The sequence below is a fragment of the Microtus oregoni genome, unplaced genomic scaffold (assembly GCF_018167655.1).
Source record: "Microtus oregoni isolate MIOR12 unplaced genomic scaffold, Mior012 000027F_ref0000203, whole genome shotgun sequence".
In the NCBI taxonomy this organism is placed as follows: domain Eukaryota; kingdom Metazoa; phylum Chordata; class Mammalia; order Rodentia; family Cricetidae; genus Microtus; species Microtus oregoni.
In genome coordinates, this window is record NW_024543086.1 from 34,055,459 (window position 1) to 34,083,123 (window position 27,665).

Below are 27,665 nucleotides of genomic sequence, written 5' to 3' on the forward strand. Positions count from 1 at the left end.
GCTAAGTACAGAGAGACATTTCATTACATGGGCTGCCAAGCTAAACCCAAATGGATATAAGGGTATTACGATTTCAAAATTTGAGTCTAAGGATATGATGCTTTGGAAAGGGTCTTCTTTTGTTTTCACAGAGGACCAGACCCTGTGGATTGCATCTATCCCGATATGGTACGATAGACCACGACCTCCCGAAAAGTTCCTGTGAACATCCTCAAAACTTACTTCACTCAACTGCCAACTGAGATAAACCTGGCACACAGGTTACACCCTAAATGATCTGATTAACAGCGCCCCCATTCAGCAGGAAGCAGTTTGGAGAGAAAAAACTGCACCCATGTTCCCAAATATGGTTTATAAACGTTCTTTAACATTTAAAGGGGGATATGATATAGATATGAATAATTTGTATTAGTATAGATTTTGCTTTATTGATAGAGATTTAAGGTCAATTTTGTTATATGTATATGCATATTTCTACTATTGATTAAGATATTGTGATTGTGTAGTTCATTAAAAAATGTAATGTAGCAGGCGGATCTCTGTGAGTTCGAGACCAGCCTGGTCTACAAGAGCTAGTTCCAGGACAGGCTCCAAAGCCACAGAGAAACCCTGTCTCGAAAAACCAAAAAAAAAAAATTGTAATGTATAATTAAGAAATATAGGTTAATGGATAATCATCAGTAATAGTCAAGCTTGTAGTCATGTTAGTTAGATTTTCTAGATATATAGAGATACATTTCAGTTAGACAGACATTCTTCATATCTTTCAAAGACTGCAGAATATGGCATTTAATGTTTTAATAACTTAGGACTTTTCATGACAATGAGACATTGTGCTCCTGGCGGCACCAATCTACTTCAAGAAGAAGATGGGCATCGAAGAGGATCCTTATGGAGTTTGATAGCCATTTGGGCAAGAAACTGTTCTTGCCTGGACTATTGCATAAACTGGACACAGAGAACCCGCAGAGAGAGGACTACTGAACTTGCCTAAAGGTGAGATGATCTTTCGGGGTTCCTGATTCATGAAAGAGTATGCGAGACATTCTGCAGGACACAACAGATAGTGACTGAACTGACTTTGAAATGTTCTGTTTCATGGAAATGTCTCTGGATACCATGGGCCTGTAGGCTGAAGATGGATGCCCCAACAGTACAGAGAAACTTTGGATGACTGTCCAGGCAGCGAGATGTCTCTGTCATTTCTAGAGTTTGAAAGTTGCTTTTTTCATGTTTGCTTAGGTAATATTGTATCTTTCTGGAGTCTTTGATGAAGTTGAAGAATGAATAGATAGTTATAGTTTTCCTTAGTTATGATAAAAGATAAAATAGATATAAATATTGTAACTGTAATTCTTGCTTGATAACTGTTTTGCTATATGTAATTTTGCTATGTTAAAGTTAAAGCCTTCCTTTTTTTGTTTAAACAGAAAAAGGGGAAGTTATGGGGGAGTGTCATATATCAATCTGTTGATTTCATTGGTTAAGTAATAAAGAAACTGCTTGGCTGGCCCTCATAGGTTAAAACATAGGTAGGCAGAGTAAACAGAACAGAATGCTGGGAGAAAGAAACTGAGTCAAGGAGTCGCCATGATTCTCCCACTCCAGGCAGACGCAGGTTAAGATCATTCCTGGTAAGCCAGCTCGTGGGCTACAGCAGATTATTAGAAATGGGCTAGTCCAGGTGCGAGAGCTAGCCTAGAAGAGGCTAGATAGAAATGGGCCAAGTGGTGTTTAAAAGAATACAGTTTCCATGTAATTATTTCGGGTAAAGCTAGCCGTGGGGGCGGCCGGGTGTCGGGGACGCAGCCCGCCGTTCCTTTTACAACACTAAACCCTGGCTGAGAAGAAACCAGGCTGTAAGATCATGCCAATAAAGCCCAGTGAGAAATCCGCCCCTTTCAAAGTTCCCAGGAGTCCCTAGACCTTACCAAGCCGTAATTGGCTCCACAAAACATTTTGAGAATTATACATGTAAAAGCCCGGCACATCCTGCATAGGCATAAATGATTTCTGTCAGCTTAAGTTGAGAGTGGACACAGCTGACAGATTTTACCCGCTATACAGAAAAGCTTAAATTGTCTTTCTTAACCATTTTTATAGATTTGTTGTTGTTGTTGTTGTTGTTTGAGACAGGGTTTCTCTATGTATCTTTGGCTATCCTGGAACTCACTCTATAGACCGAGCTGGCCTCGAACTCACAGAGGTCTGCCTTCCTCTGCCTCCTGAGTGCTGAGATTAAAGGCATGTGCCACCACTCCTGGCTTAGATTTATTATTATTATTATTATTACATGCCATCACCACCTGACTGTTTATTCTTATTTTATTGCCCTCGGAGACCGGAAGAGGGTATAGGATCCCCAGAACTAGAGTGAGAAGTGGTTGTGAATTGATGCGTGGATGCTGGTGATCCAACCAAGACTTCTGCAAGAGTAGCAAGTGCTCTTAACATAAGCCATCTTTCTCCCCGTCTTAACCCTTTAAAACTACCTTGGTCGGGCTGGAGAGATGGCTCAGCGGTTAAGAGCATTGCCTGCTCTTCCAAAGGTCCTGAGTTCAATTCCCAGCAACCACATGGTGGCTCACAACCATCTGTAATGAGGTCTGGTGCCCTGCAGGCATACAGGCAAAACAGAATATTGTATACATAATAAATAAATAAATACATACATACCTTGGTCACTAGTGGCCTTCCGAGTCACTTTGGAGTCCAATCTCCATAGCCTTTGCATCCTGCAGAATTGATACTCTAGAATTAGACCTAGAGGCACAGGCTGGTTACCACAGCTACTCAAGAGGCTGAGGCAGGAGAATCACAAGTTCAAAGCCAGTATAGGTTGCAAAATGAATTCAAGGCCAGCATGGGAAACTTAATGAAACTGTTTCAAAATGAAGTCCAGGAGCTCACCAAGTGAGTGGAACTGTCTCTGCCTCCCTAGTGATAGGGTTCTAAGCCTTCACCACCATACCCAATTTTTTCTTCATATCTAGAGGTGGGGTTTAGGTCTTCATACTTTTTTACTTGTGTTTGTTTCTTCTTTTGTTTTATTTTAAGACAGTGTCTCATTAAGTAGCCCAGTCTAGCCTCAGAGGTCTTGCCTTGGCCTCCTGGGATTTCAGGCATGTTCTACCTTGCTGGCTAGTTGTGGCTGCTTATTTAGTGATTTTCATAGAATAATTCTATAAAATCTATTTTCTTTGTCCTGTGTGCTCACTGAAGTTTCTGCCTGGCTAACTTAGAAGTCAACTAATATGCCGGGCAATGTGGCACACACCTTTAATCTCTGCATTTGGAAGGGAGAGGCAGGCCAACTTCTGTGAGTCCGAGGCCAGCCTGATCTATAGAGTGAATTCCAGGACAGCCAGGGCTGTTACACAGAGAAAATCTGTCTCGAAAAACAAACAAAAAAGTCAACTATTAAACTGGCAATTCCTTGTATGCCTCAAACCATAAGCTTCCTCCCCTTCCTCTGGGCTCTGCATGTTGGTTGGACCAGTCGTTCAGTGCTCTGGCAGTCGGCTCTGCCTTTGCCTTCTCTTTCTGACAATGCCGTCCAGCCTCGTGATCCCTGAAGCTGAATGTCTTCTCAGGCCTTCCTAGACATCCAGGGATGCTCCAGAGCTTTCCAAAGGGCCCTGTACACATCTCGTTCCCTTTAACTATTTTGGTTAGCCTCATGTTTCCCTTATCCTTCTTCCTGCCTTTGACAGTTGGAAGGTGAAACAATTTGTTGCTGAAGGTTTGTGTAAATTTTTCACCATGTGAGCTACAAGCAGGGTCAAATAAAGACTAGCCCTGTGAACGGTAGCTAAGTTTACTTATTTTATTCTACTTATTTTGAGACAGAATTTCATTATATTTGCCAGGCTGGCCCCTAATTCCCAAGTTCAACAAATCAGTAGATAGGACTTCACGCACAGGCCACGGCACCTGGAACGAAGGAGACTTTTAAGGGGGCAGCCCAATGGATTGAAGAGTATGATCTCCAGACGGGGCTTTGGGGAGGCTCCAAACCCATTCTGCCCCCTCTAGTGGCTGCCAGGATCTTGGTTTTCACAACTGCCGTAGTGAGACTGTTGATTTTGAAAGCTTCTAATGTGTAGTTTCCAAAACACAAGTAAAAATGCCACACAAGGCACACTGTGCCTGCTGAGATTCAGCCTGCTTGCCTGCTTTTGCTTAAGGTTTGAAAATTTTTTATATAGTTGTGTGTGTGTGCCTGAGTATGTATGTATGTATGTATGCATGTAGCACAAATACTTAGTACCAATTTCTGTCTCAGTTGCTTTCTATAGCTATGATAAAGCACATGACCAAAAATGACTTGGTGGGGCAGGAGAGATGGCTCAGTGGCTGCTCTTCCAGAGGTCCCAGGCTCAATTCCAGCACCCACATGGCAGCTCACAGCTGTCTGTAACTCCAATTCCAGGGCTTCATACGTGAAGGCAAAACACCAGTGCACATAAAATAAATAATTTCATCTTACAGTGTCCACCTTCCATCATGAAGGGAAGTCTCAAGCTGAGAGATACCATGGAGGAATGCTACTTCTGGCTTGCTCAACTGCTTCCATGCACAGTCCAGTGCGGCGCGCGACTCCGCCAGCAGAGAAGACGCCACAACAGGATTCTTCTTGGAACGTACTTTAATGGAGCACCGAAGACTGAAGCGTAGATAGAGGCGAAAAGACCGCAGCCCGTCCGCGCTGGGGAATATATACAGCCCCTGGTCCGCCTCTGATGTGTCATTGCCAGATTTGACGTATCACTGCTCGATTGGCTCAGACCACACTGAGGCGATAGTGTGAGCAAGACCTGTGAGCAAGTGATAGGTGGGAATCAAATTACTCCTGGGCCAGCGGCGAGCGTGCGCAGAAGTTGTTTACCAACTAGGGACAATTGAAAAAACGGCCACCCTGAGAACATGGCGGCGCCGTGGCGCGCTACAGTCCAGGACCAGCAGCCCAGCACTGCTCCCGTGGGCTGCGCCCTCACACTCCGGTCCTTGATCAAGCCCCACAGACGTGTTTGCAGGCCAGTCGAGAAGAAGCCATTTTATAAAGTCCCCTTTCCCGATGGCTCTGATTCATGTTAAAGTGACAAGAAACAAACCAGCACAACTGACAAACACACCCATTATTAAATCATAACCTTCCCCTTTGTTTCCTAGGCTCATGATCTCATATTAATATCATAATATAAAACAAAGTAAAACTTTTTTTGTTTCTTTGGTTTTTTTTTTTTTTTTTTTGGTTTTTTGAGACAGAGTTTCTCTGTGGCTTTGGAGCCTGTCCTGGAATTAGCTCTGTAGACCAGGCTGGTCTCGAACTCACAGAGATCCACCTGTTTCTGCCTCCCAAATGCTGGGATTAAAGGCGTGCGCCACCATCGCCTGGCTTTTTTTTTTTTTTTTTTTGAGATGGGTTTTCTGTGTAATATCCTAATGTCCTGGAACTCACTCTGTAAACCAGGCTGGCCTCGACTCACGAAGATCCGCCTGCCTCTGCCTCCTGAGTGCTAGGATTAAAGGTGTGAGCCACCACCGCCAGGCTGTTCCTTCTATTTTTGAAAGCTTTGGTTGATTTTGAGAGTTTTGGAGAATCTGACATTGACACTTGCCACGGTTCTTGCTGCTTTGGGGAAGGGGAAGGACAGATTCTCAGGTGTCCTTCCTCTGCCCTTCTAGTAGTGCTGGCTCAGATCACTTCTATTTTAAGAAGTATAAAGCTTTAAACGATATTGGTCACCTAGAGTGTAGTCTATTCTTTTTTTTTTTTTTTTTTTTTTTAAATTGTTTTTTTTTAATATTTATTTATTATGTATACAATATTCTGAAGGCCAGAAGAGGGCGCCAGACCTCTTTACAGATGGTTGTGAGCCACCATGTGGTTGCTGGGAATTGAACTCAGGACCTTTGGAAGAGCAGGCAATGCTCTTAACCACTGAGCCATCTCTCCAGCCCGAGTGTAGTCTATTCTTAACATGGGGAAATAAAAGTGTTTTTTGTTTCCTGTGCTTTCCCCTGACTACAGCTTTTACGTCCTTACTCAACCTAAAAGTGAACTTTCACTTCTCAAAAAGTCTGTTATTTTAAGTTTTTTTTCTTGCTTGCTTTCTTGCCTTTGTGCTGACTCATGTCAAATTCTCAGATCATGCTCTAACATAGTTCAGTGGGAGGGACCCCAGCTCTAGAGATGTCACTTTTATTTTATTTTTTCTTGTTTGTGCTGCAAGGGATTGAACTAAGGGACTTGTGTTTGTTAAGCAAGCACGCTACCACTCAACAGAAAACAGCCAGTTGTTTTGAAACACAGCACACCTTAAATCCCAGCACTTGGGAGACAGAGCAGGCAGGCGTCTGTGAGTTCAAGGCCAGGCCGGTCTACACAGCAAGTTCTAAGACAGAGCTACACAGAGAAACCCTGTCTTGAAAAACAAACAAATATTAGCCAGGCAGTAATGGCCTTTAATCCCAGCACTTGGGAGGCAGAGGCAGGCAGATCTCTGTGAGTTCGAGGCCAACCTGGTCTACAAGAGCTAGTTCCAGGACAGGCTCCAAAGCCACAAAGGAACCCTGTCTCGAAAAACCAAAAAGAAAAAAAGAAAAACAAACAAAAGTTTCCCTGCTGTTGGCCTTGGATGGGCAGAAGCCTTCCATCTATATCTGTCTTAGATCTGCAATCATTTGTCCAATGGGCCCCCCTTTTACATCGTGGGCACTTTCCTGGTCTGGCAGTAGTTCCCCGAGTGAGTTGTGGATATTCCTTTTTAAAATGTCCAAGGGCACCACAGTTAAAGCAGGTTTTATCCCCAGTTCGGGATCCTAGCCCAGGCCTGATGGCAGCGGCAATCACCTGGCCCTGAATAAAGTGCCCATCAATATCTCGGCAGATTCGAATGTATTTGTTTAAGCTTCTTGCCTTATGTGGCCTCAAAGCTTCCTTACAATATTTATTAGAATTTTCAAATGCCAGCTGCTTAACTATGGGCATAGCTGTGGTCACATCACCAAATAATCTCCCTGCCAACTGCAATATCCTATCCACATAGTCCTGAAATGGTTCTGAAGGCCCTTGTAAAACTTTTGACAGCTGATCCCCCGCGGCCTTATTTGGAGATTTACGGCAGGATTGAACACAATTTGATTGGCCAAGTCAGCATAAGCTCCTGCTCCAGTTAGCATGTCTAGATTGTGCTGTGCCTGTCCCACTTGAGCATTTAACCTAGCCGTTTGTAAGCAATTTTCTTGATATTCTCCCCTCCACAATAAGTAATCTCCTCCCTGTAATACTGCACGTCATAGCTGCTGCCAATCACTAGGTGTAAGATTCAATGCCGCAAAAGACTCTACCATGGCAAGAGTAAATGGGGCCTGAGAGCCCTATACCGCCTCGGCCTCTTTCAATTGCTTCATCTCCTTAAAGCTCAAGGCCACATGTTGTCTCAGTACCTGTCCTGGATTATTAGGATCAGGTACCTCTATAACGGGAGCAACTGTGTGCCGGGGCCGAAAACAGACACCTCCTCTTCTTCCTGAGCCCTCTTCAGCCTCCCTGTCATCTGTCAGTCCCCAAGGGGACTCCCTCCTTCCCCAATCCTCATTAAAAGCAAATGGGGCGGACGGCACACATAAGGAATCCTTTGCCTTACAGCGCTTCAGCCTTTTCCGAAGTACCTTAATTTCCTGCATTAGCTGTGCTTCCTCATCAGATAAACTATTCTCTGCACTAGAGATGAGGCTGCCTTCCCCATTTTTCTGACTCGGAGGTTATTGCTATCTGGTTTTGCGTCCGAAAGTGGGCAGACTTTGGTGCTAGCCTTAGTCCCGCACCAGATTCCAAAGTTCCCCCTGGCACCTCTGACATTTCCTTTTGCTCCCTATGTGACTCTGCTGATCCTATGGACCGGCGAGTCTCTTCCTCCTGTATTTCTACAAGTATCTCTTCAGCCGCGACCTCCGGTCTCACTTTCACTTTATCAGTAAGTAGGACATCGCGAACCAGGCGCCAGAGCGAAAAGGTAGATGATACAGGGACGCTATCTGCATCCTCCTTTTGCAGCCATTTCTGCAAATCTGTTTTTACCTGTTTCCAATCGGAAATGTTCAAACCTCCACCTGTCAAAAACCATGGGCTTGCTGCGGCTATATTCTTTTAAAAAATCTTCTATAGTTCTCTCTTTGACCGCGGATCCTTGTTTCTCTAACAATTTAGCTATCTGACATATCAGGTCTCTCTTACTGCTTGTGGATCCCATTTTACCCCAATCCGTCCTTACCGGCCTAGGACGACCCGGTCCGCTATCCCTTCTTTCTCAGATCTTGGTGGAAACCTCCACTTTGCCGCACCAGCACGGCAACTGTCATCCTTCTGAGTGAGGGAAGTTGGGATTAACATGCAACACAACTTCAGGTTCTGCAGACAAGCCTTTTATTCCACTTTCTCACAGCAGGGAGGGGAGGCCAAATCAGAGATAGCAGGAAGCTCCTCACCATAACTCAATGGCTTAGGGATAAACATCCTTAGAAACATTGCTGAGGGGGCTGGAGAGATGGCTCAGTGGTTAAGAGCATTGCCTGCTCTTCCAAAGGTCCTGAGTTCAATTCCCAGCAACCACATGGTGGCTCACAACCATCTGAAATGAGATCTGGTGCCCTCTTCTGGCCTTCAGGCATACATGCAGAAAGAATACTGTATACATAATAAATAAATAAATAAATATTTAAAAAAAAAAGAAACATTGCTGAAAACAACAGATTGTTCCTGTTTTTAACTAACATCAAGAGTGCAAAACAGATCAAGTGGGGATGCGAAGGCCTGTCCTCTAGGGACCCAACAACTGAGGGAGATGTGATTGTGGTTAAGATCCTGTTATTTTGGGTAATGTACTTCACACACACGCACACACACACACACACACACACACACACACATATATATTTTTTGGTCAGTCATACAATATAGTCTTCTCCACCCTGCCCCCGGCTCTGGTCTGTAACCCTCAATTTAGCAGGCTATACTTGTGTCAGCTGGAATAAACATTCTCTTTTAAAGTCCTTGGTCAGTAGGCAACTCCCATAAATGTCCCAACTGGATTTGTCTAGAGCCTGCTCTGGGAACAGAGTTCTTCCTGGACTGTTTCCACCGCACCGTAGTGGTCTCAACTGCCACCCTCCCCCACCCCAAGCCTCCCCCAGGGGGCCTCTTTCTCATTTTTGGGGACAAGATCTTACTATAACAGCCCTGGAACTTATTGCATGGACCAGCTGGCTTCGAACTCAAAGATTAGGCTCCCTCTGCCTCCCCATATTAGTCTTCTTATAAGAGCTTTTCGTGTTGATAGAGTCATTTGTGCAGGTCTCAGAGCTACCCCTTTGCAGTGGGATCGCAATGAGAAGTTGGAGCTCAGCAGACAGTTCATTGGCTGAACACAGCCAGAGGACCGGGGTTTGGTTCCTAGTACCACACCCAACATGCCAGGTCACAATGGGGCTCTTACTCCAGTTCCAGGCACCTGACCTTTCTTCTGGCCCCCTGCGCTCATATAAATTTATGCATTCATATATACACACATAAAAAACCAGACTAACAGCCGGGTGGTGGTGATGCACACTTCTAATCCCAGCACCTAGGAGTCAGGCAGGCAGATCTCGGTAAATTTGAGACTAGCCTGGCCAACAAAGGAGATCAGCTAGGACTATTTAGTAAGATCTTTTCTCAAGTAGATAAAAATTGGTTTAAAAAATATCATGTCGAAATCTTGGACCTCTGTTAGAAGTTATACTGAGAAAGGATTAGACCACGACGGCTCTGACCTAAAAATGAATTCATCCATTGATAGATTCATCATATGGCAAGTTGGACGGAAGGTTGTCATGAGTTCAAGGCCAACCTGGGTTACATGTGAATTTTAGGGCAGCCAAAACTACAGAGTGAGACTCTATCTCGAAATAAACAAGCTACAAAACAAATAACCCAATGTCTTTCTTGGGAGGCAGTGGAAAGGAGGAGGGGACTTAGCTGGGAGTGGGCCACCAGTGTGCCCTGAAGTCACTTGCTGTTTGTGGCCACCAAGATTAGTGATCAGCTTCCTCTACCACGTGGTCCCACCACCCTTATTCTCTGCCTTAACAGAAACCCAGAAACAATGGAACTCCCTGAAACAGAGAGTGACACACAGTCTTCCCTTAAGTTGTCTCCTCGGGGATTTTGTCAGGGAGACCATTCCAGAAGTGAGGTAAGGTCTGTTCCTTCTGGAACTTAGTAGGATTATGATATTTTCTAGAATTCCTGGATTTTGGGCTTGGTCATGACCTCATTTGGCAATAAAAGAACTGGTAGGTGGCGGAGGTATGAAGGGCTTCTCCAGAATTCAAGCTCTTGTCTCATCTCGTGCACTGTGTGATAAGATAGGACCAACTCCCCTACCATAGGACACCTTTATCTGTCACCCTGGGATCCCAGTTAACTAGCACGAGCTCCCTAAAAATCCACAGTCAACACAATAGCTTAATCAAGAAATAAATGTTGTATTAAACTTCTGGATTATTAGAATATTAGGAATGTTAGCGTAAGAGATGGAGAATCTGCATTAGTCATTAAGAGCACTTGCTGCTCTAACTCCGGACCAGGAGAGCTAGTGTGCTCTTCTGGTCTCAAAGGGCTTGCATGCACACATTCCTGCTAGACTGCTGAGTTGGCGCCTGTAGTCTCTCCTGGGGAGTGGGGACAGGTGGAGCCTGGGAGTTCACTGCTGATGAACTCCAGATTCATGGAGATGCTAATGTCTTAGTCACTGTTCTATTGCTGTGAAGAGACACCCTGACTAAGGCAACTCTTTTTTTTTTTTTTTTGGTTTTTCAAGACAGGGTTTCTCTGTGGTTTTGGAGCCTGTCCTGGAACTAGCTCTTGTAGACCAGGCTGGTTTCGAACTCACAGAGATCCGCCTGCCTCTGCCTCCCAAGTGCTGGGATTAAAGGCGTGCGCCACCACTGTCCGGCTCTAAGGCAACTCTTATAAGGGAAACTTGCTTACAGTTTCAGAGGGTCAGTCCATTATCATCATGGCAGGGAACATGGGGGCAGGCAGACATGGTGCTGGAGCTGAGAGCCACATCCTGATCCACAGACCAAGAAAAAGAGAACTGGGCCTAACATGGGCTTTTGAAACCTCAAAGCCCACCCCCAGGAGCACATACTTCCTCCAGCAAGGCCACACCTCCCAGTCCTATCAAAGAGTTCCACTCCTGGGTGCTGAGGATTCATCTATGTGAACCTAAGAGGGCCATTCTCCTTCAAACCTCCACAGACAAGGCTGGAAGGTGACTCAGCAGTTTAGAGCTCCGGTTGCTCTTCCAGAGGACCTGTGTTCATTTCTCAGCATCCAGAGGTTCTTGTAACTCTTCTCACATGAGCACCCTAGCAAGGATGGGGACACACACACACCATATACACACATAGTACACACTAATAATAAATGAGAAACAAACTTTAAAATTTCGAAGTCCAGTGTGGTATATATCTGTTTTGTTCTTGGAGACAGGTTTTCTCTGTAACAGCCCTAACTGTCCTGGAACTCACCCTGTATATCAAGCAATTTCACCTGCCTCTGCCTCCCAAGTGCTGGGATTTATTTATTTATTTTTAAATATTTTTATGGTTTATTTAACTTTTTTTATGTGCACTGGTGTGAAGGTGTCAGATCCCCTGGAACTGGATCTTCAGACAGTTGCGAACTGCCATGTGGGTGCTGGGAATTGAACCCAGGTCCTCTGGAAGAGCAGTCAGTACTCTTAACCACTGAGCCATCTCTTCAGCCCCAAGTGCTGGAATTAAAGGCGTGTGCTGGCATTGCCTAGCTTAGGTGCTCAGGTGTGGTACTTGTAATCCCAATACTTATAGAGACAGGAGGATCTGTAGCTCAAGATGAATTCAAGGCTAACTTGGGCTACGTGAGACCCTGTCTCAAAATAAAATCTAAGACAGTAAGAAGGGTACGGCTCTCTTCTTTCCTTCTCCCCACAGATTCATAAGACAAGCTGGGATCACCTCTGGACCTTCGGCTAAGATCAAGTGTAGAACCTGCCAGACCCTCTCATTTCCTGCTCTTTGATTAGAGAGATGAGGACATCACTGAGTGGTTAGTCCTGCTGGGGTTCGATTTAAAATGGCAAAATCCTTAGCCAATGTATTGGCACACACCTTTACTCCCAGCACTTGGGAATCAGGTGGATCTCTGTGAGTTGTGGGTCAGTCTGGTCTACGAAGCAAGTTCCAAGACAGACAGCTATACAGAGAAACCCTGTCTCAAAAAACAATAAATAAATAAATGAGGCAAAATCCTGGGCTTGGATATAAATTAGGGTTCATATGGAAAATGAAGTCAAGAACTAGGAACATGGCACGGCTTAGGAAAATGAAGTCTGTCTGAGTAGCCCACAGAAAATGTCAGAACAGGGAACTAACCAAATTTAAACAACTTCAATCAGTGGGAAGGAGGAGGCAAAATAATTATATTCAAATTCATACCCAAATAATTTAAGACAGATTTTGAATGTCTGGTTTATTTAAGCAGGCTGTCTGAGGTCCCACCACAAAGAAGGCTAGGAGGTGAGAGGCTAAGCCAGGCAGGGAGCTCCCCAGGCATCAGAAGAGGAATGGACTCAGCTGAACACCCAGAGCAGTATTAAGGACAGGCTGCACACTAGTGGCCAGGCCCTGTGAAGCTCAGCTCCACCCATAGCCTCAGCATAGAACCTTGCCACCTCCTCGTTAGGGTTGCCTTGGGCTGGGTCGAACCACATCTGGATGCAGCGGCCGCTCCCTCGGCTGTAGTTGCTGAGTTTGTAGGAGTGGCTCCAGATTTCCTCACACAGAGCAGCAGGTGTAGGGAAATAGAAGGTGAAGGGTTGGCAAGACGCCCCCACAGGGCACTGGTTAGACCCTAGAGAAATCATGGAAGACTTTTAGCCACCGTGCCTAGAATTATCTCTGGTTGTGCCAGCGTCAGAACCCCAGATCTTCACACAGGAGTTGCCCAGCCCCATCCCTCCTGCCCACATACTCCTTAACCATGGTCCAGCCCCCACCTCTCCTGCCCAAGTACTCCTTACCCGAGGCACAGCCCCCACCTCCCGCCCACGCCCACGTACTCCTTGCCAGAGGTCCAGCCCCTCCCCTCCCGTCCACTACTCCTTACCGGAGGTGCAGCCCCTCACCCTCCCGCCCACATACTCCTTACCCGAGGTCCAGCCCCCACCCTCCTGCCCACACCCACAAACTCCTTACCCGAGGTCCAGCCCCCACCCTCCCGCCCACTACTCCTTACCGGAGGTCCAGTTCCACCCCTTGTGCCAGTTGCTCTTGCAGGTGAGAGAGGCACGGCAGTCCTCCCACCATTGCTGACAGTCGTCTCTGCACAGGGGGACATCAAGGATTCGTTCTTTGCGCCAGCTCTGGTCCACCTGCGAGACGATGAGGAAGGTTTTGAGCTCAGGAGCCTCAGAACTGCAGCCTGAGTAGACCTGGTGTGGGAGGCAGACCCTGTAGAGATATTTAGAGAGCGCAGCTGCCCTGTTGGCTTGGGGAGACACTCATACCTGCTGGGTCCACGGTCCCAAGTTAGGAGAACACTCATAGAGGCAGGTGTCTTGGATAAAGTGTCGTTTGCATTTCGATGGCATCTTTCCACAGTGGTCCCAGTTGAATCGGTACAGGTAGGAAATGTCCCTGTGAGCTTCCCGGCTTGTGTTTGCAGTGCAGCAGGAATTCTTCTTCCAGGGACTGCACTGTATGGCGGGAGATACAGGGCTAAGTCCATGACCAGCACAGGCAGAATATTCCACATGCAGCCTTGCACGGTTTTTTGTTTGTTTGTTTGTTTTTGGTTTTTCGAGACAGGGTTTCTCTTGTGTAACAGCCCTGGCTGTCCTGGAACTCACTGTGTAGACCAGGCTGGAGTCGAACTCACAACTCACAGAGATCTGCCTGCCCCTGCCTTCCAAATGTTGGGATTAAAGACAGTACCACCACCCAGCCCAGCCCTTGGTAACTCCTTGGTTGCCTAGTCAATCATTCAGGGAAACTTGCTGTTGAGCCCTGACTGACCAAAGAAGCCCAAGAGGTACAATCTTTACAAAAGTCATTAACTCCCGAGACCTGGAGAACACTTTCTGCCCTTGTAGAACACTAGGGTTTAGTTTCCCTGTGGGTACATGGTTGTTTATTTTAAGGGATCTGATGCCCTCTTCTGGCCTTCCTGGGCACCAGACACAAAGATGATGCATATACATGCATACGTGCAAGCAAACACACATAAAATAAAAATTTTAAAAATTCACCAATTCACACTGGGTGTGGTAGGGCATACCCTTAGTCCAACTTTCAGGAGCCAGAGGCAGTTAGATCAGATAGAGGCAGGTTCAAGGCCTGCCTGTTCTACAGTGTCAATTCCAGGACAGCAGAGCTATAACAGAGAAACCCTGTCTCAAAAAATAAAAAAATCATTAATTAACATTTATTGTTTCTTTCAGTTTTCTTTTCCTATGCACACGTGCTTCTGTGTGCATGTGCAGAGGTCAGAAGACAACCTCAGGCAGTCTATCTACCTCCTTGGAGGCCTGGAAATCACAAGTTAAGCTCTATTAATTGCTGTTAAGCACGAGGACTCACTTGTCTGCATCTTCTCGTGCGGGAGCTATAACCACATTGCTTCTGCCTCCTGCTTGGCATTTTTACTTAATTCTAGGGATTAAGCTCAGGTCCTCCTGTTTGAAAGCCAAGTACCCTCTCCCTAGGCCTGTTCTTCTGAGACAAAGCCTCAGAGTCCAAGAACGACTTTGAACGCTTTTATTTCTCACAGCTACCTCTCAAGTGGTGATTACAGCTGCTACACCCAGCTTTCTCTACATCCAGCCTTTATTTTTTAAGCCAGGTTCTCGCCATGTAACCCTGGTGAGTTGAATTCACCATAAACACCAGGCTAACCTAGCACTCCCAGACGGGTCTAACACTCCCAGACTGACCAGGCTAACACTCCCAGACTGACCGGGCTAACCCAGCACCCACAGACGGGTCTAACACTCTAACACTCCCAGACTGACCAGGCTAACACTCCCAGACTGACCGGACTAACCCAGCACTCACAGTCGGGTCTAACACTCCCAGACTGACCAGGCTAACCCAGTACTCACAGAGGGGTCTAACATTCCAAGGCTGGCAGGCATCACACCCAGGTTTTAGTTCACTTGACTTCGTTATAAGCCCCTATCCCCCTATCCAAGCTAAGCCAGGAGGAGATAAGGGATAAAATGATAAAAAAAAAAAAAAAGCAACAACATGCCAACTGCTTCAGGAAAATAAATAAAGGCAATATAAAGGCATTTGGACTTGCTGTGCCGCCAGATGGTCAGGTTAGACCTCGCTGAAGGAAATGACAGAAACCTGGAGGATTTACCTGACGTAAACTGGTCGGCAAGGGAAAAAGACACTTCGGCCTTGAAAACTTAGTACCCAAAGGTTTTTGTTTTTTATTTTGCTTTTTTTTTTTTTTTTAAAGATTTGTTTGTTTGCTTTTCAAGACAGGGCGTCTCTAGTCTAAGGTCTACACTATTTTTATTTGCATCACTACACAGGAAACGACTTCACTCACTCCAGCCATGTTCCCCGTTCAGGACCAACACTCATTATTCAGATCTTTTGCTTTTGTTTAACATAAATTTTGCCAATCTTTTTGTTTTGTTTTGTTTGGGTATGTTTTTTGAGTCAGGGTTTCTCTGTGTAACAAGGCTAGCTGGATCTCACTGTGGAGACCCGGCTGGCCTCGAAGTCACAGAGATCTGCCTGCCTCCTGAGTGCTGAAATTAAAGGCGTGTGCCACCACTGCCTGGCAAATTTTGCCACTCTGAAAAACAAACAAACAAACAAAAAAAAAAAACCCACAGATTTTTTTTTCTTCCCGGTGTAATAGCCATGGCTGTCCTGGAACTCACAGAGATCTATCTGCCTCTGCCTCCCAAGTGCTAGGATTTAAGGTGAGTACCACCATCGCCCAATGCAAAGTTTTAAAAAACACATTCAAAACAATTTTGTTGTTGTTTTGTTCATTTCGTTTATTTTTGAGAAAGGCCTCTCTCTATGAAGCCCTGGAGCTTGCTATGTAGATCATGCTGATTTGAACTCTCAGAGCTCTGCCCTCCTCTACCCCTCACAGTACTAGAATTAAAGGCCTAGTTTAAAAAAAAAAAATTAAAAGTTAGAGATGACTCAGCAGTCAAGAGTCTTCTGCCCAACACCACATCCTAAGAAAACCCGTCTGCGACCCCAGCTGCAGAGACTCTCAGGCCTTGCTCTGGTCTCCAGCAGCACTCATGACCTGTAGTGTTTGTTCCCACGGACACCTAGGTGTGAATAAAAACAAGGCTTTCTTATTCTGAGAGAGGGTCTCACTGTATAGAACTTGCCATGTAGACCAGACTGACCTCAAACTCAGAGATCCATCTGCTTCTGCCTTCCAAGTGACAAAAATAAATTAAGAAAAAGAAAAAAGTAAAGGTTGAATAAGTTAGTAAGTTACTGCTCAAGGTAGCCTCTGCGGCAGTCTAAACTAGCAACAGTGATTCAAAATAGCGGCACCAGGTGTAGAGGGGACCACCTTTAATTTCAGCGCTCAGAATCCAGCCTGGTCTACATGTTGAGTACCAGGCCAGTGGAGGCTACGTGTGAGATTCTGTCTCACAGACAAAACACAACACAACACACAAGATACCAGCACCAGCATGGATAGGGAAGGCCAGAGGAGCCTTCTCATCCCTTGCTGAGGAGCTACTGACAGTGGTGGCTCCCAGGGAACATTCGGTTTTAAGAGCGTGGTCCATGGTAGGTTGACCATGAGCCAGTGAATGACCTCACGCTCTATGTATATGGGCAGCAACATTATTATAAAGAAAAGGAGGGGGCTGGAGAGATGGCTCAGCCCTTAAGAGCATTGACTGCTCTTCCAGAGGTTGTGAGTTCAATTCCCAGCAACCACATGGCTCACAACCATCTGTAGTAAGATCTGGTGCCCTCTTCTGGCCTGTGGGCATACATGCAGACAGAATACTGTAAACTTAATAAATGAATAAATCTTAAAAAAAAAAAGAAAAAGAAAGAAAAAAAGAAAGAAAGAAAAGAAAAGGAGCCAGGCAATGGTGGTGTCTACAGAGTGAGTTCCAGGACAGCCAGGGATAAACAGAGAAAGCCTGTCTCAAAAACCAAAAACCCAACAACAACAACAACAAAATAGTGGGAGAACAAAAGGGAGGTTGTCAGATAGGATCAAAATGCATGTATGAAATTCTCAAAGAATAAATTTTAAAATGTTATTAAAAAACAAAAAGCATGAAATAGGGCTCAGCAGTTAAGAGCATTGCTGTTCTTGCAGAGGACCTGGGTTGGCTCCCAGCACCCACATGGAAGCCGATACAACCATCTGTAACTCCAGTTATGGAGAATCCAATGCTACCTTCTGGCCTTTGCAGGAACTGCACTTGGTGCACAGACATACACACAAAATACCCATAAAAAGAATAGAAGTGTGACACTGTCATCACAGAGTCAAGATGTCCATTTATATGTTGAAGGAATAGAACTGTGACGCTCTCATCACAGAGTCAAGACGTCCATTTATATGTTGAAGGAAGCAGTGCACATTGCTTTCCTGTTGCTTTTTACAATGTCTCTCTGGTGTGGTAGCTCTCACCTTCACTCCCAGGACTCAGGAGGTAGGCAGAACTGAGTTTCAGGCCAGCCATAATTACATGGTAAAACCCTGTCATTGCTACACCCCACCCCGCCCAAAATTGTTTTTCTTTCTCTGTCTTTTTCCCTTTCTTTCTTGATGGGGTTTCATGTATTCCAGGTTGACAATGAACTCGCTATGTAGCTGAGGATAACCTTCAACTTCTGATTGCCCTGCCTCTACCCCTCCAGATTATAGTTACCAATACAAGCAGTTTTTTGGTTTATTTCCTTCTCTTTTTTAGACGGGGTTTCTCTGTGTAGCCCTGGCTGTCTTGGAACTCAGTCTGTAGACCAGGCTGGCCTAGAATACACAGATCTGCCGACCTATGCCTCTGAGTGCTGGGATTAAAGGCATGCTTCACCACCGCTCAGTTTACAGCTGGTTTTATGTAGTGCTAGGGATTCTATTTAGAATGCTATGCAGGTATTTTATCAACTAAGCTACATCCCAGCCTATGTATTTGTTTATTCATTTATCAATGTTATTTACTTTAGGTGCTTTACATGTGACCTCTGCATGCCTGGAGCCTGCAGATTCAGAAGAGGGCCCTTCACCCCTGGAACTAGAGTTATGGATGGTTGTTAACCACTATGGGGATGATAGGTATTCTGTAAAAGTCAGCTCTCTGGTCCTTAGTTTTGGCTTTTTTTGAGACACGGTCCTGATTGCAAAGTGTCAGGGTCGGACTGTCCTCCTGTCTCAGACACCCCTAGAGCTGACCTTCTGTTGTTTTACTTTACAGCTGCATTGTACTTACTGTACTAAATGTTCAGGTGGTTTTGGATAATAAATGGATTATGGCAAACATCTGTTACAGCACAGCCCAGCATGGGCGAGGGCTAGTCCAGATGTTTTCTAGATGCCCGACTCCAGTTGCTTATCAACCAGTCTCATAGCTATGACCGAAAAGAGCAACTATTAGCAGCGCACAGCCTCTTCCCTGAGACCCCAGAGGAATCTTCCTCAACCTACACTTAAAACTACCACAATGATCTGCCTGTTCATTTCCCAAACTTCTCCCTGAGCTGACTTCCTTGTTTATGCAAGCTCCCAAGATGAGCGACTAGTATTACAGTGCCGATTGACAGCCAATATGTACAGTTAAAGTCATCCACGTTCCAGAGAGCAGAGCTCTCCTCTACCATAGACCGGGGCTAAACACCTCCCTCTCCTGACCAGCCCCATGTCACGCCAGGCCTCACCCCTGGTCCTACCTGGTTGTGTAAATTGTCCTCGGGGCCTGGTTTCTCTTTGTGGTGCTTGGCATCCATGCAAACATTGAGCAGCTCAGTTCTGGCCCGGGCACACTCGGGCACCCAGATCAGCAGGAGCAGCAACTGTGTTGTCATCAGGTGAGCCATGGCAGACCCTGCGGGGAGAGCTATGGTCAGAGCACCTCCACGAGTGTGCTCAGCTCCAGTGGGCGGTACCTGCTCTCATGGACAGTGTGTCACCTCCTCCTCTCAGTCTTCCCCGACGCCCTGGAGACAGTCACTTGCCTGGGCCTTTTCGATTTCAGTGAGACTCAAACAAGGCAATGCAGAAACAAGAGATGGCTATTTGCAAAAACCATTAGAGTCCTCCCACTCCCATACTTGAAGTCCTTGGAGGCAAATGTTTCGGAGCTGAAATTTTCTAAGATTTGATAAAAAGTGATGCAGGCTGCAGGGAGGTGGTGTTGTACACCTTTAAACCCAGTGCTTGGGAGATGGGGGCTAGCCTGGTCTACAGAGCTAGCTCCAGGACAGCCAGGGCTACACAGAGAAACTCTGTTTTGAAAATCCACAAAAACCAAAATAAAACAAAACCTAGATGGTGAGACAAGAGGTAGCCAGAAGAAGGTAAGTCCTGAAGGAGGATAGAAAGCTAATTTTTTCCCTATCTTCAGCTTCATTATACTCTCCCTCACTCCCAGATATCTGTGAACTCAACTGTACACCGAAGGAGCGAGAACCACTTTTGCATTATCGAAGAATCCAGAATGTGTTATTTCACTGAAGCAGTGACTGCGAGCGCTGGCCTTTCTTTAATTCCACTGCCCACATGCAGAGTATCTAGATACAACAAAGTCACCAAAAGCATTTGTCACATTGACCCACTCTAAAAAATATTTTTAATTTTTTTTTTTTTATTTTGCCGGGCAGTGGTGACACATGCCTTTAATCCCAGCACTCTGTGAGTCCAGCCTGGTCTACAAGAGCTAGTTCCAGGACAGGCTCCAAAGCTACTAAGAAACCCCGTCTTTAAAAAACACAATAAATAGAAATAATTTATTTTTATGTGTATGAGTGCTTTGGCTGCATGTATGTTCATCACAGCATGCATGCAGAGGTGCAGTGGGCAGAAAAGGACATAAGATCCCCTGGGATGGGGTTAGAGATGGTTATGAGCCACCATGTGAATCTCACGTGGGTCCTCTGGAAAGATCAGCCAGTGCTATTGTGAGGCCCTGACTTTGCAAACTCCATTTTAAAGAAGGGCTTCATCTTAAGCTACATAACGAGTGGGGGCCAATCTCAGCTCCAGAAATTGCTGTGATAGCAGAATTTAAATGGATACCTTAGAAATAGCCAATTAGGAGCTAGGAAACAGGGCCATAAAGTTTAATGAGGTCCAGATAGATGTTCCTAGGAGGCACGCTGTCCTTGCAGATACCTTGTCTGTTAAGAACGGCTCTTTGGTAGTGTTTCACACCCAAAACTGACCCATGGCTTCAGAAACTACCTTACCCTATGCCCTCCTTACCCAATCCTAAACACAGGACATGAACTCCCCATGCCTGGCTCAGAGCTGCTCTTCCCTCACGGGCATTGGTGTGGTGGTATGGTCCATACTCGCTCAAGTCTGTATATTAAAAACCCTCTTGTGCTTTGCATTGGAATCCAGTTCCAAGAAGTTTCTTTGTGGGGGGGAGTAATTAACTCGGTCATAACACTATCTTAATGTATGAACTGTCTCTCCTTCCCTCAATTTTAAACTTAAATTATCGTGTTTAAGGGATCTATAAAACAAACTACCTCTACCCTGTAAGCCCCACTTACCCAAGGACAGATAACTTTTGGAGTTGAGGAGTAGCTGTGTAGTTTAAGTAGGACAAGTCTGGCTGCCCAGTCACCACACAGGGAGCGATGCACTTAGACTGGAAGTTACTTCAGGACGTATGCTGGCCCCTAACTGGTCAAAGGCAGCAGTACATAGCCTTGGGGGGTCTTGCCTTTTTAAGACCCTATCTAAGCCAGGCGGTGGTGGCGCACGCATTTAATCCCAGCACTAGGGAGGCAGAGGCAGGAGGATCTCTTGTGAGTTCGAGACCAGCCTGGTCTACAATAGCTAGTTCCAGGACAGGCTCCAAAACCACAGAGAAACCCTGTCTCGAAAAACCAAAAAATAAATAAATAAATAAATAAAAAATAAATAAAGACCCTATCTAATGTGATTCAGGGCCATACTCTGGGTATGAATCTGGACAGTGTCCATCGGGCTGATCATAATTTAATAAAGTTTGCTCCAAATTTGGTTCAAAAATTGTGGCAGTGGTCTTATTCTCACCCAGTGGGGATTAACAAATTCTGTTTTAAACTACATTAATTATCTCTCTTTTTTTACATTAATTATATCAATCATAGCCTTCTTTTTTTCTTGGTTTTTTGAGACAGGGTTTCTCTGTAGCTTTGGAGCCTGTCCTGGAACTAGCTCTTGTAGACCAGGCTGGTCTCAAACTCACAGAGATCTGCCTGCCTCTGCCTCCCAAGTGCTGGGATTAAAGGCATGCGCCACCACTGCCTGGTCAATCATAGTCTTATTAAATATATAAATTGCATTGCTATACATAAACACATGGTTTTAGAATTAATAAAAGTGATATGATGTTCATGTTACATCCACCAATCTGTGTTATAAGAAGAAATAAATAAAAGCCAAGGTTTCTCTGTGTAATAGCCCTGGCTGTCCTGGATATAGCTCTTGTAGACCAAGAAGGCCTCGAACTCACAAAGATCTGCCTGAATGCTGGGATTGAAGGTGTGTGCTACCACTCGGCTACCCCCACCCCCTTTTTTTTAGGTCAATTTTTTTCTTCTCTAATTTATTTTTTTTAAAGATTTATTTATTTATTTATTATGTATACAATGTTCTGTCTGCATGTATGCCTGCAGGCCAGAAGAGGGCACCAGATCTCATTACAGATGGTTGTGAGCCACCATGTGGTTGTTGGGAATTCAACTCAGGTCCTCTGGAAGGGCAGCAGATGCTCTCAACCTTTGAGCCATCTCTCCTGTCCTCTTTAAATTTTTTTTTTTTTTTTTTGAGACAGGGTTTCTCTGTGGTTTTTGGAGCCTGTCCTGGAACTAGCTCTTGTAGACCAGGCTGGTCTCCAACTCACAGAGATGGCCCACCTCTGCCTCCCAAGTGCTGGGATTAAAGGCGTGCGCCACCACCACCCAGCTTTAATTTTTTTTTTTTACAATTATTTATCTAGTTTGTTTTGGGTATACACACGTTCTTACGTTCTTACTTCATCAAGTGTGTGAAGGTGTGGCTGTGGCAAGCAGTCCCACTGTGTGCAATGCAAAGGTCCTTTAGGAGACAAGCTCTGCCTCCCGGCGTAGGCCTCTCCTCTTCTGACCCCACCCCCAGTCTCTCCCTCCCTTAATTAATCTCAAACTCCTCTCTCAAGCTCAGTCTGCAAGGTGTCTTTTATCACCCAGGGTCAGTCCACAATGCCTTCCTTCTACCGTAAGGAACTGAGGGATTGAGCTCAGGTTGTCAGGCTTGGGAGCGGGAGCCTTTCAGATAAAGCAAGCACTCTAGCCCCAGTAAAGTAACTCAGAGAACTCTGTTTTGTTTTGGGTTTTAGTCACGGTCTCACTAGGAATCCCTGGTTGGTCTGGAACTTGCTAAGTAGACCAGGCTGGCCTTGAACTCACAAGATGTGTGCCTTAAACCAACAAGACTGGCAAGTAGGATTTTGATGCCAAATGACTTTGTATAAAAGCTTTAAAATAAAGTAATTTAGTTTGGTGGTACAGACCGATCCCAGCACTAGGGAGGAAGATCTCTGTGAGCTCCTGAACAGCCAAGGATAACACAGTGAGACCCTCTCTCAAAAAACAAAACAGGGGGAAAAGGACTGAGCAGAGAAGACAGAGGGGAACCCACCGTGGTTTGGACTGACCCACCACCAAAAACTGAGGTCAGAAGAATAAATTAATCAATTAAGATAAAAACCTTAAGAAGCTGCAGATAAACTGAAGATTTGTGGAATTTTGTTTGTTGTTTGTTTAGAGGCCCAGACTAGCCTTGAAATCCCAAACTCAAACCAAACAGTGGTAGTTCTTGCCCTTAATGCAGCGCTCAGGAGGCAGAGGCAGGCCTGTAGAACAGCCTGGTCTATATAAAGTGAGTTCAGGACAGCCAGGACCACAGAAAAGAAATCCCAAGGAATAACCTCCTACAGAGGTGGAACTATAAGCAAGTGCAGCCCCGCCTAGGATCTTTCTCACCTTTCTTCTTTTCAGATTATCTCAACAGGCCCTTCCCAGAGACTCCGTGATCTGGGGGAGTTCCCAGTCAGCTGGACAGCCTAGATCCTGGAGGCTTCGGAGCCTCCTCCCACAGAGCTGGGGCTGGCCCCTCCCACAGAGCTGGGGTCATGGCTTCCACCTTACTATCTTCTGACTTTAGGCACTGGATTTTCGGAAGGGACTGTCTGTACTTGTCCACGCCCCCCTCAAAATGCTGCACATTGCTAAAATATTCCAAATTTATTTCCCACAAACCCTCTCCACCTCCCTCCAAGTCTGTCTCATTCAAGAGATGATAAAAGTAAATGTATTTCCTGTCAAGTACAAAAGAAATTCAGGCCAAAAGGCTGTCCGCAGTGCCTATTAACATACCAAAACCCGCTGACCTCCAGGCTGGGCAGGAGCAGCGGGAGCGCTACCAGCGGGTGGTAGCTCTGCTTACCCAGCCCCCACCCTAACTCTCTAGCTCTTGAGCATCCCTCCCCCTTCTCATTCCCTTATGGTCATTTCTGGTGTTTCAGCTGTTTTCTGTCTTCCTCTCTCGATCCCCTTCCCTCTTGTCCCTGCCTTGCTCTCCTGCTCTCTCCTCTCGCCCAGTCCAGTCAGCCATACTCAATCTACTGCTTCCTTTCTCTGGACTCCTCTGGCTGTACTCTCCCTCATAGCTACAATGAACCTTCCCCTCAGCCGGCAGTGGTGGCTCAGCCTTTAATTCTAGCACTCGGGAAGCAGAGGCAGGCGGATCTCAAGTGATTTCGAAGCCAGCCTGGTCTACAGTGAGTTCCAGGACAGCCAGGACTGTTACACAGAGAAATCATGTCTCCAGCCTTCCCCTCACCAGCGCCTTGGAGCGGTCATGTCCTCAGCTTATGGCTTTTCCATCTCCAGCTGTATCTTGTCTCCATATTATCCTATTTCCCTTAGAACATGGTGCCCACCGGGTGTGCTGGGCACAACCATTAATCTCGGTAGAGGCAAGTAAATCTCAGCGTGTTTACAGAACTAGATCCAGGACAGCCAGGGTATACAGAGAAATACTCCTTGTCTCGGGAAAAACAGAAATGACCTTGGTGTCCTCGGACTGGAAACAGCTCAGTTGGTAGTAGATCCTCAGAATTTAGGGGCAAGAGGATCAAAAATTCAAAGTCATTTTGAATTACATACCAAATTTGAGGCCAGCCTGGGATGGTGAGATCCCAACAAAAAAATCAAACAAACAAACAAAAAGTCCCCAAAACTTGGGTGTCCTGACGGGAGTCTCGTCAGATGGCTTAGCAAGGCTGGGGTAAGCCTGCACTTGGAGGCCCCTCCAGCATTCTTCTCTTTCTTCTTCACAAAACGTTACTCTGCACCAGATCGCTGCCTCCTAAGCTACTGTTAAACTAACTTTGTGTTTTGAATTTTTTTTCTTTCTGGTTTTTCATGACAAGGTTTCTCTCTATAACAACCCTGGCTATCTGAACCTCACTCTAGGCCAAGCTGCCCTCAAACAGGGACCCACCTGCCTCTGCTGGGTTTAAAGGTGCGGCCACTGAAACGTGACTCGCTCTTAGTAAATCTCCAGGCTGATCGTGAGCTCGTTCTACCGCCCAGCCCTAGAACTTTTAATCTCCTTGCCTCAGCCCAGTTTATCCCAATGGTTTATCACAATCATTCTCTCTCTGAAGTCACTCTCTCCAGGCCCCAGCTATGCCTCTGTTGATCGACTTACTCTGATCTCCAAGCCCAGGCCAGGGAAATCAGTCCTGCTGGAGCACCAGGCGTGTTGTCTTCAGCTCCTGCGGGGTCAAACAGCCCTGCCTGCTGGGAGCACAGACTAAAGCTCGGAGAGCTGGGCCCAGCCCAGACCTCTCTCCACCTCCTGCTTGACCATGCGGAAAGCAGACGCAAAGGATCACAATAGGAAACGTAGAAGAAAAAAATCACAATGGCCAGTTTCATATATGTGCGACCAACTGAACCTGGCTGAGGGGCAAGTCCAACAGCAAGGATTACCCACCCAAGTCTGACCCTTCCCCAAACCCCTCCCCCTGCTAAAAGCTCCAAATTGCTAAAATGTCCCAAGTTCCTGCTGAGTCCCCCCCCAGCCCCACCTCCTTGGATCTTTTCCAGCCAATGGTCCCTTTTTTCTTTCCCCCGCTGGGCCTTGCTTTCCGCAAGCTCATCTTTTTCAAGTCACACTTCTGATTAGTCCACCTGTGACCTCGCCCCTGCCGTAACCGCCCCATGCAACACTTAGGGGCCCCGGACTGGGAGCTAAGAACTCAGCACTTGGCTGAAGGGCAGGAGCCTTAAGTTCCAGTTAAAAGACAAACACTGGTCATGCTCTGATCTGGGCCTCAGTGTCCACCTCTGGATTCTCTGGACTTCAGGCATACAGGACGCCTTTCCAGTTCAGCAAACTCTTTAACATAGGCCGGGGGTACCTTAGGGTATGTGGTCCCTAAAGAGAAGACAATCGGAATACCTGGGAACGGAAGCAGCTCTCAGGACTGGTTCAGGCTTCCGCTCTGCTCTAGGCTTTCCGTGCTTTCGTTCCTGGAGACTGCTGAGGTTTAGTGGCCTAGGAGACGGGGCTGTGGAGCAGGCAGTGGGAATGAAGCCCAGGAATGGAGGCTGAGGCTGGGCGAAGGCCATTCAGTTGTTAATTATTGCACGTGAGCAGCACCAGTCAGGCCTCTGGAGAGTTGGCATGGATAGCCCTGGTTTGGTTCTGAGGGCGTATGGCAAGGGCTTGTCTCGCCTGCGTGAGGCCCTGAGTTCAACCCCCAAGCGCTGCAAACAAAAAGCCTGTGAAGTCACTCAGTCCTAAAACCAAAAACTAAACCTTTGTGGCTTGAACCCTTAAAGATGGCCACATCCACTTCCACCATCTGTGTTCTGTTCTACAGATGAACTGAATGAGACCCAGAGAACCACATCAGAGCCAAGGGCAGGATCATCACAAGACACAGGCTTCCAACTTCCACGAGCTACTAGTTCCCCGAACCTCATCAAACCAATCATCCTCCACTTCCACTCACAAAACCGTCTCGTGGAGCCTCAGTGGTTTGAAAGCCCAGGCCCCTTCCCTTCTATCCTCACTCACCTCCCACTCCTATTATGGTCTTTGTTGTCCTTTCAGGATTTGAGCTCTTTTAACCCCTCCCTCTGCAGCCCAAACAGAATCCTCCACGTTGGTCCCCCACTCAGGAGCCCAGGGTGGTGCTGCCTTTGGAAAAGGGAGTGAGGAGATCTGAGCAGGAGAAAACAGACTGTTGATCAGGTACCCGTGTGTGTGGCCCCAGAGAAGGCTGGGAGATGCCAGCCTGTAGCTCTCAACAGAACTTTAGGTAAGAAAATAGAGGCCAGTACCTTGGTGAATACCGGGAGAAAGAAAAAGGGAAGGAGGAGAAAGAGGACGAGGAGGAAGGAAAGGAGGAAATTTGGCCTCTGGTGAAAAATCAGCTTAAGAGACCAGCTTCCTGGAGGCCTCTTGTCTGGCAGCCTTCTTCATGGCCTCAGAAGTGTACCTGAATCCTGTGACACCCCAGGAATGTCCCTTGAAGATCACAATAGGTTGAGGACCTCTAGAGCCTTCGGGAGAGCCAGGTACCTATCAATACCTGAAGCTGAAGGACCTGAGCAGATGCCTCTAACCTGGGGGCTGATTATTAACTGCCCTTTATGAAGTTTGTCCTCTGGGGCTGTCCTGAGCTTCTGAATAAGTAACCGCTCTAGGGAGGATTTGAGTTGAAGACTGAGCTCAGGGCCTGTGTGTAATATTCTTTTTTTTAAAAATGCTGCAAGATCCCCGCGGCAGCAGAAATGCTGTAGGTCCCAAATAGTGGTAGCGGGCCACGTGGCGGCAGACAGCGGGCCCTGCGAGCAGCCAGTCGTAGGCAGAGACGTCTGTTGGTCCCATAGCGGTGGTGGTGGGCCATGTGGTGACAGGCAGCCAGTCCCAGGCAGAGATGGCTGCCGGTCCCCGAGCAGTGGCTGGTCCCAGGCAGGGAGACACATGGCAGGCGGGCAGGAGACATGGATAGACACAACTTGCAGGGTGACGTTGACTATTTACTCAGGGGGTTATGGAGGAGGAAGGGTATAGGGGGGACAGAGAGAGAGGGAGAGAGAGAAAAGAGAAAGTGACAGAGAAGGGGGAAGCAGAGAAGTGGGGAGAGAGGCAGAAGCGAAATTGCCTCTCCGAAAGGAAGATGGAAAAGAGAGCGTGCTCAGGGCAGAAGCTGAAGATCAGCCTGCCTCAGCGGATGGGGGAGGGAGTGGGCGTGGCTTGTCTCTTAAAGAGACAGAAAACCATAACAGTGTGAACCCCTACTAAAATTACCTGGCGCCTTTTTTTTTCTCTTCCGGGGACGGTC

At 46.4% G+C, this 27,665-nt stretch overlaps 1 protein-coding gene across 1 annotated transcript; it reads right to left on the minus strand.

Moving 5' to 3' along the window:
- Positions 1 to 12,565: 12,565 nt before the first annotated feature.
- On the minus strand, positions 12,566 to 25,831 carry LOC121463906 (folate receptor alpha). The gene is made up of 5 exons (XM_041676465.1): positions 25,772 to 25,831; positions 18,997 to 19,151; positions 13,599 to 13,787; positions 13,328 to 13,463; positions 12,566 to 12,943 (listed from the first exon to the last, which is right to left on the minus strand). The coding sequence occupies exons 2-5, from the start codon at positions 19,141 to 19,143 to the stop codon at positions 12,663 to 12,665; spliced, it is 753 nt and encodes a 250-aa protein (XP_041532399.1). The 5' UTR covers positions 19,144 to 19,151; positions 25,772 to 25,831; the 3' UTR covers positions 12,566 to 12,662.
- Between the last annotated feature and the right edge of the window lie 1,834 nt (positions 25,832 to 27,665).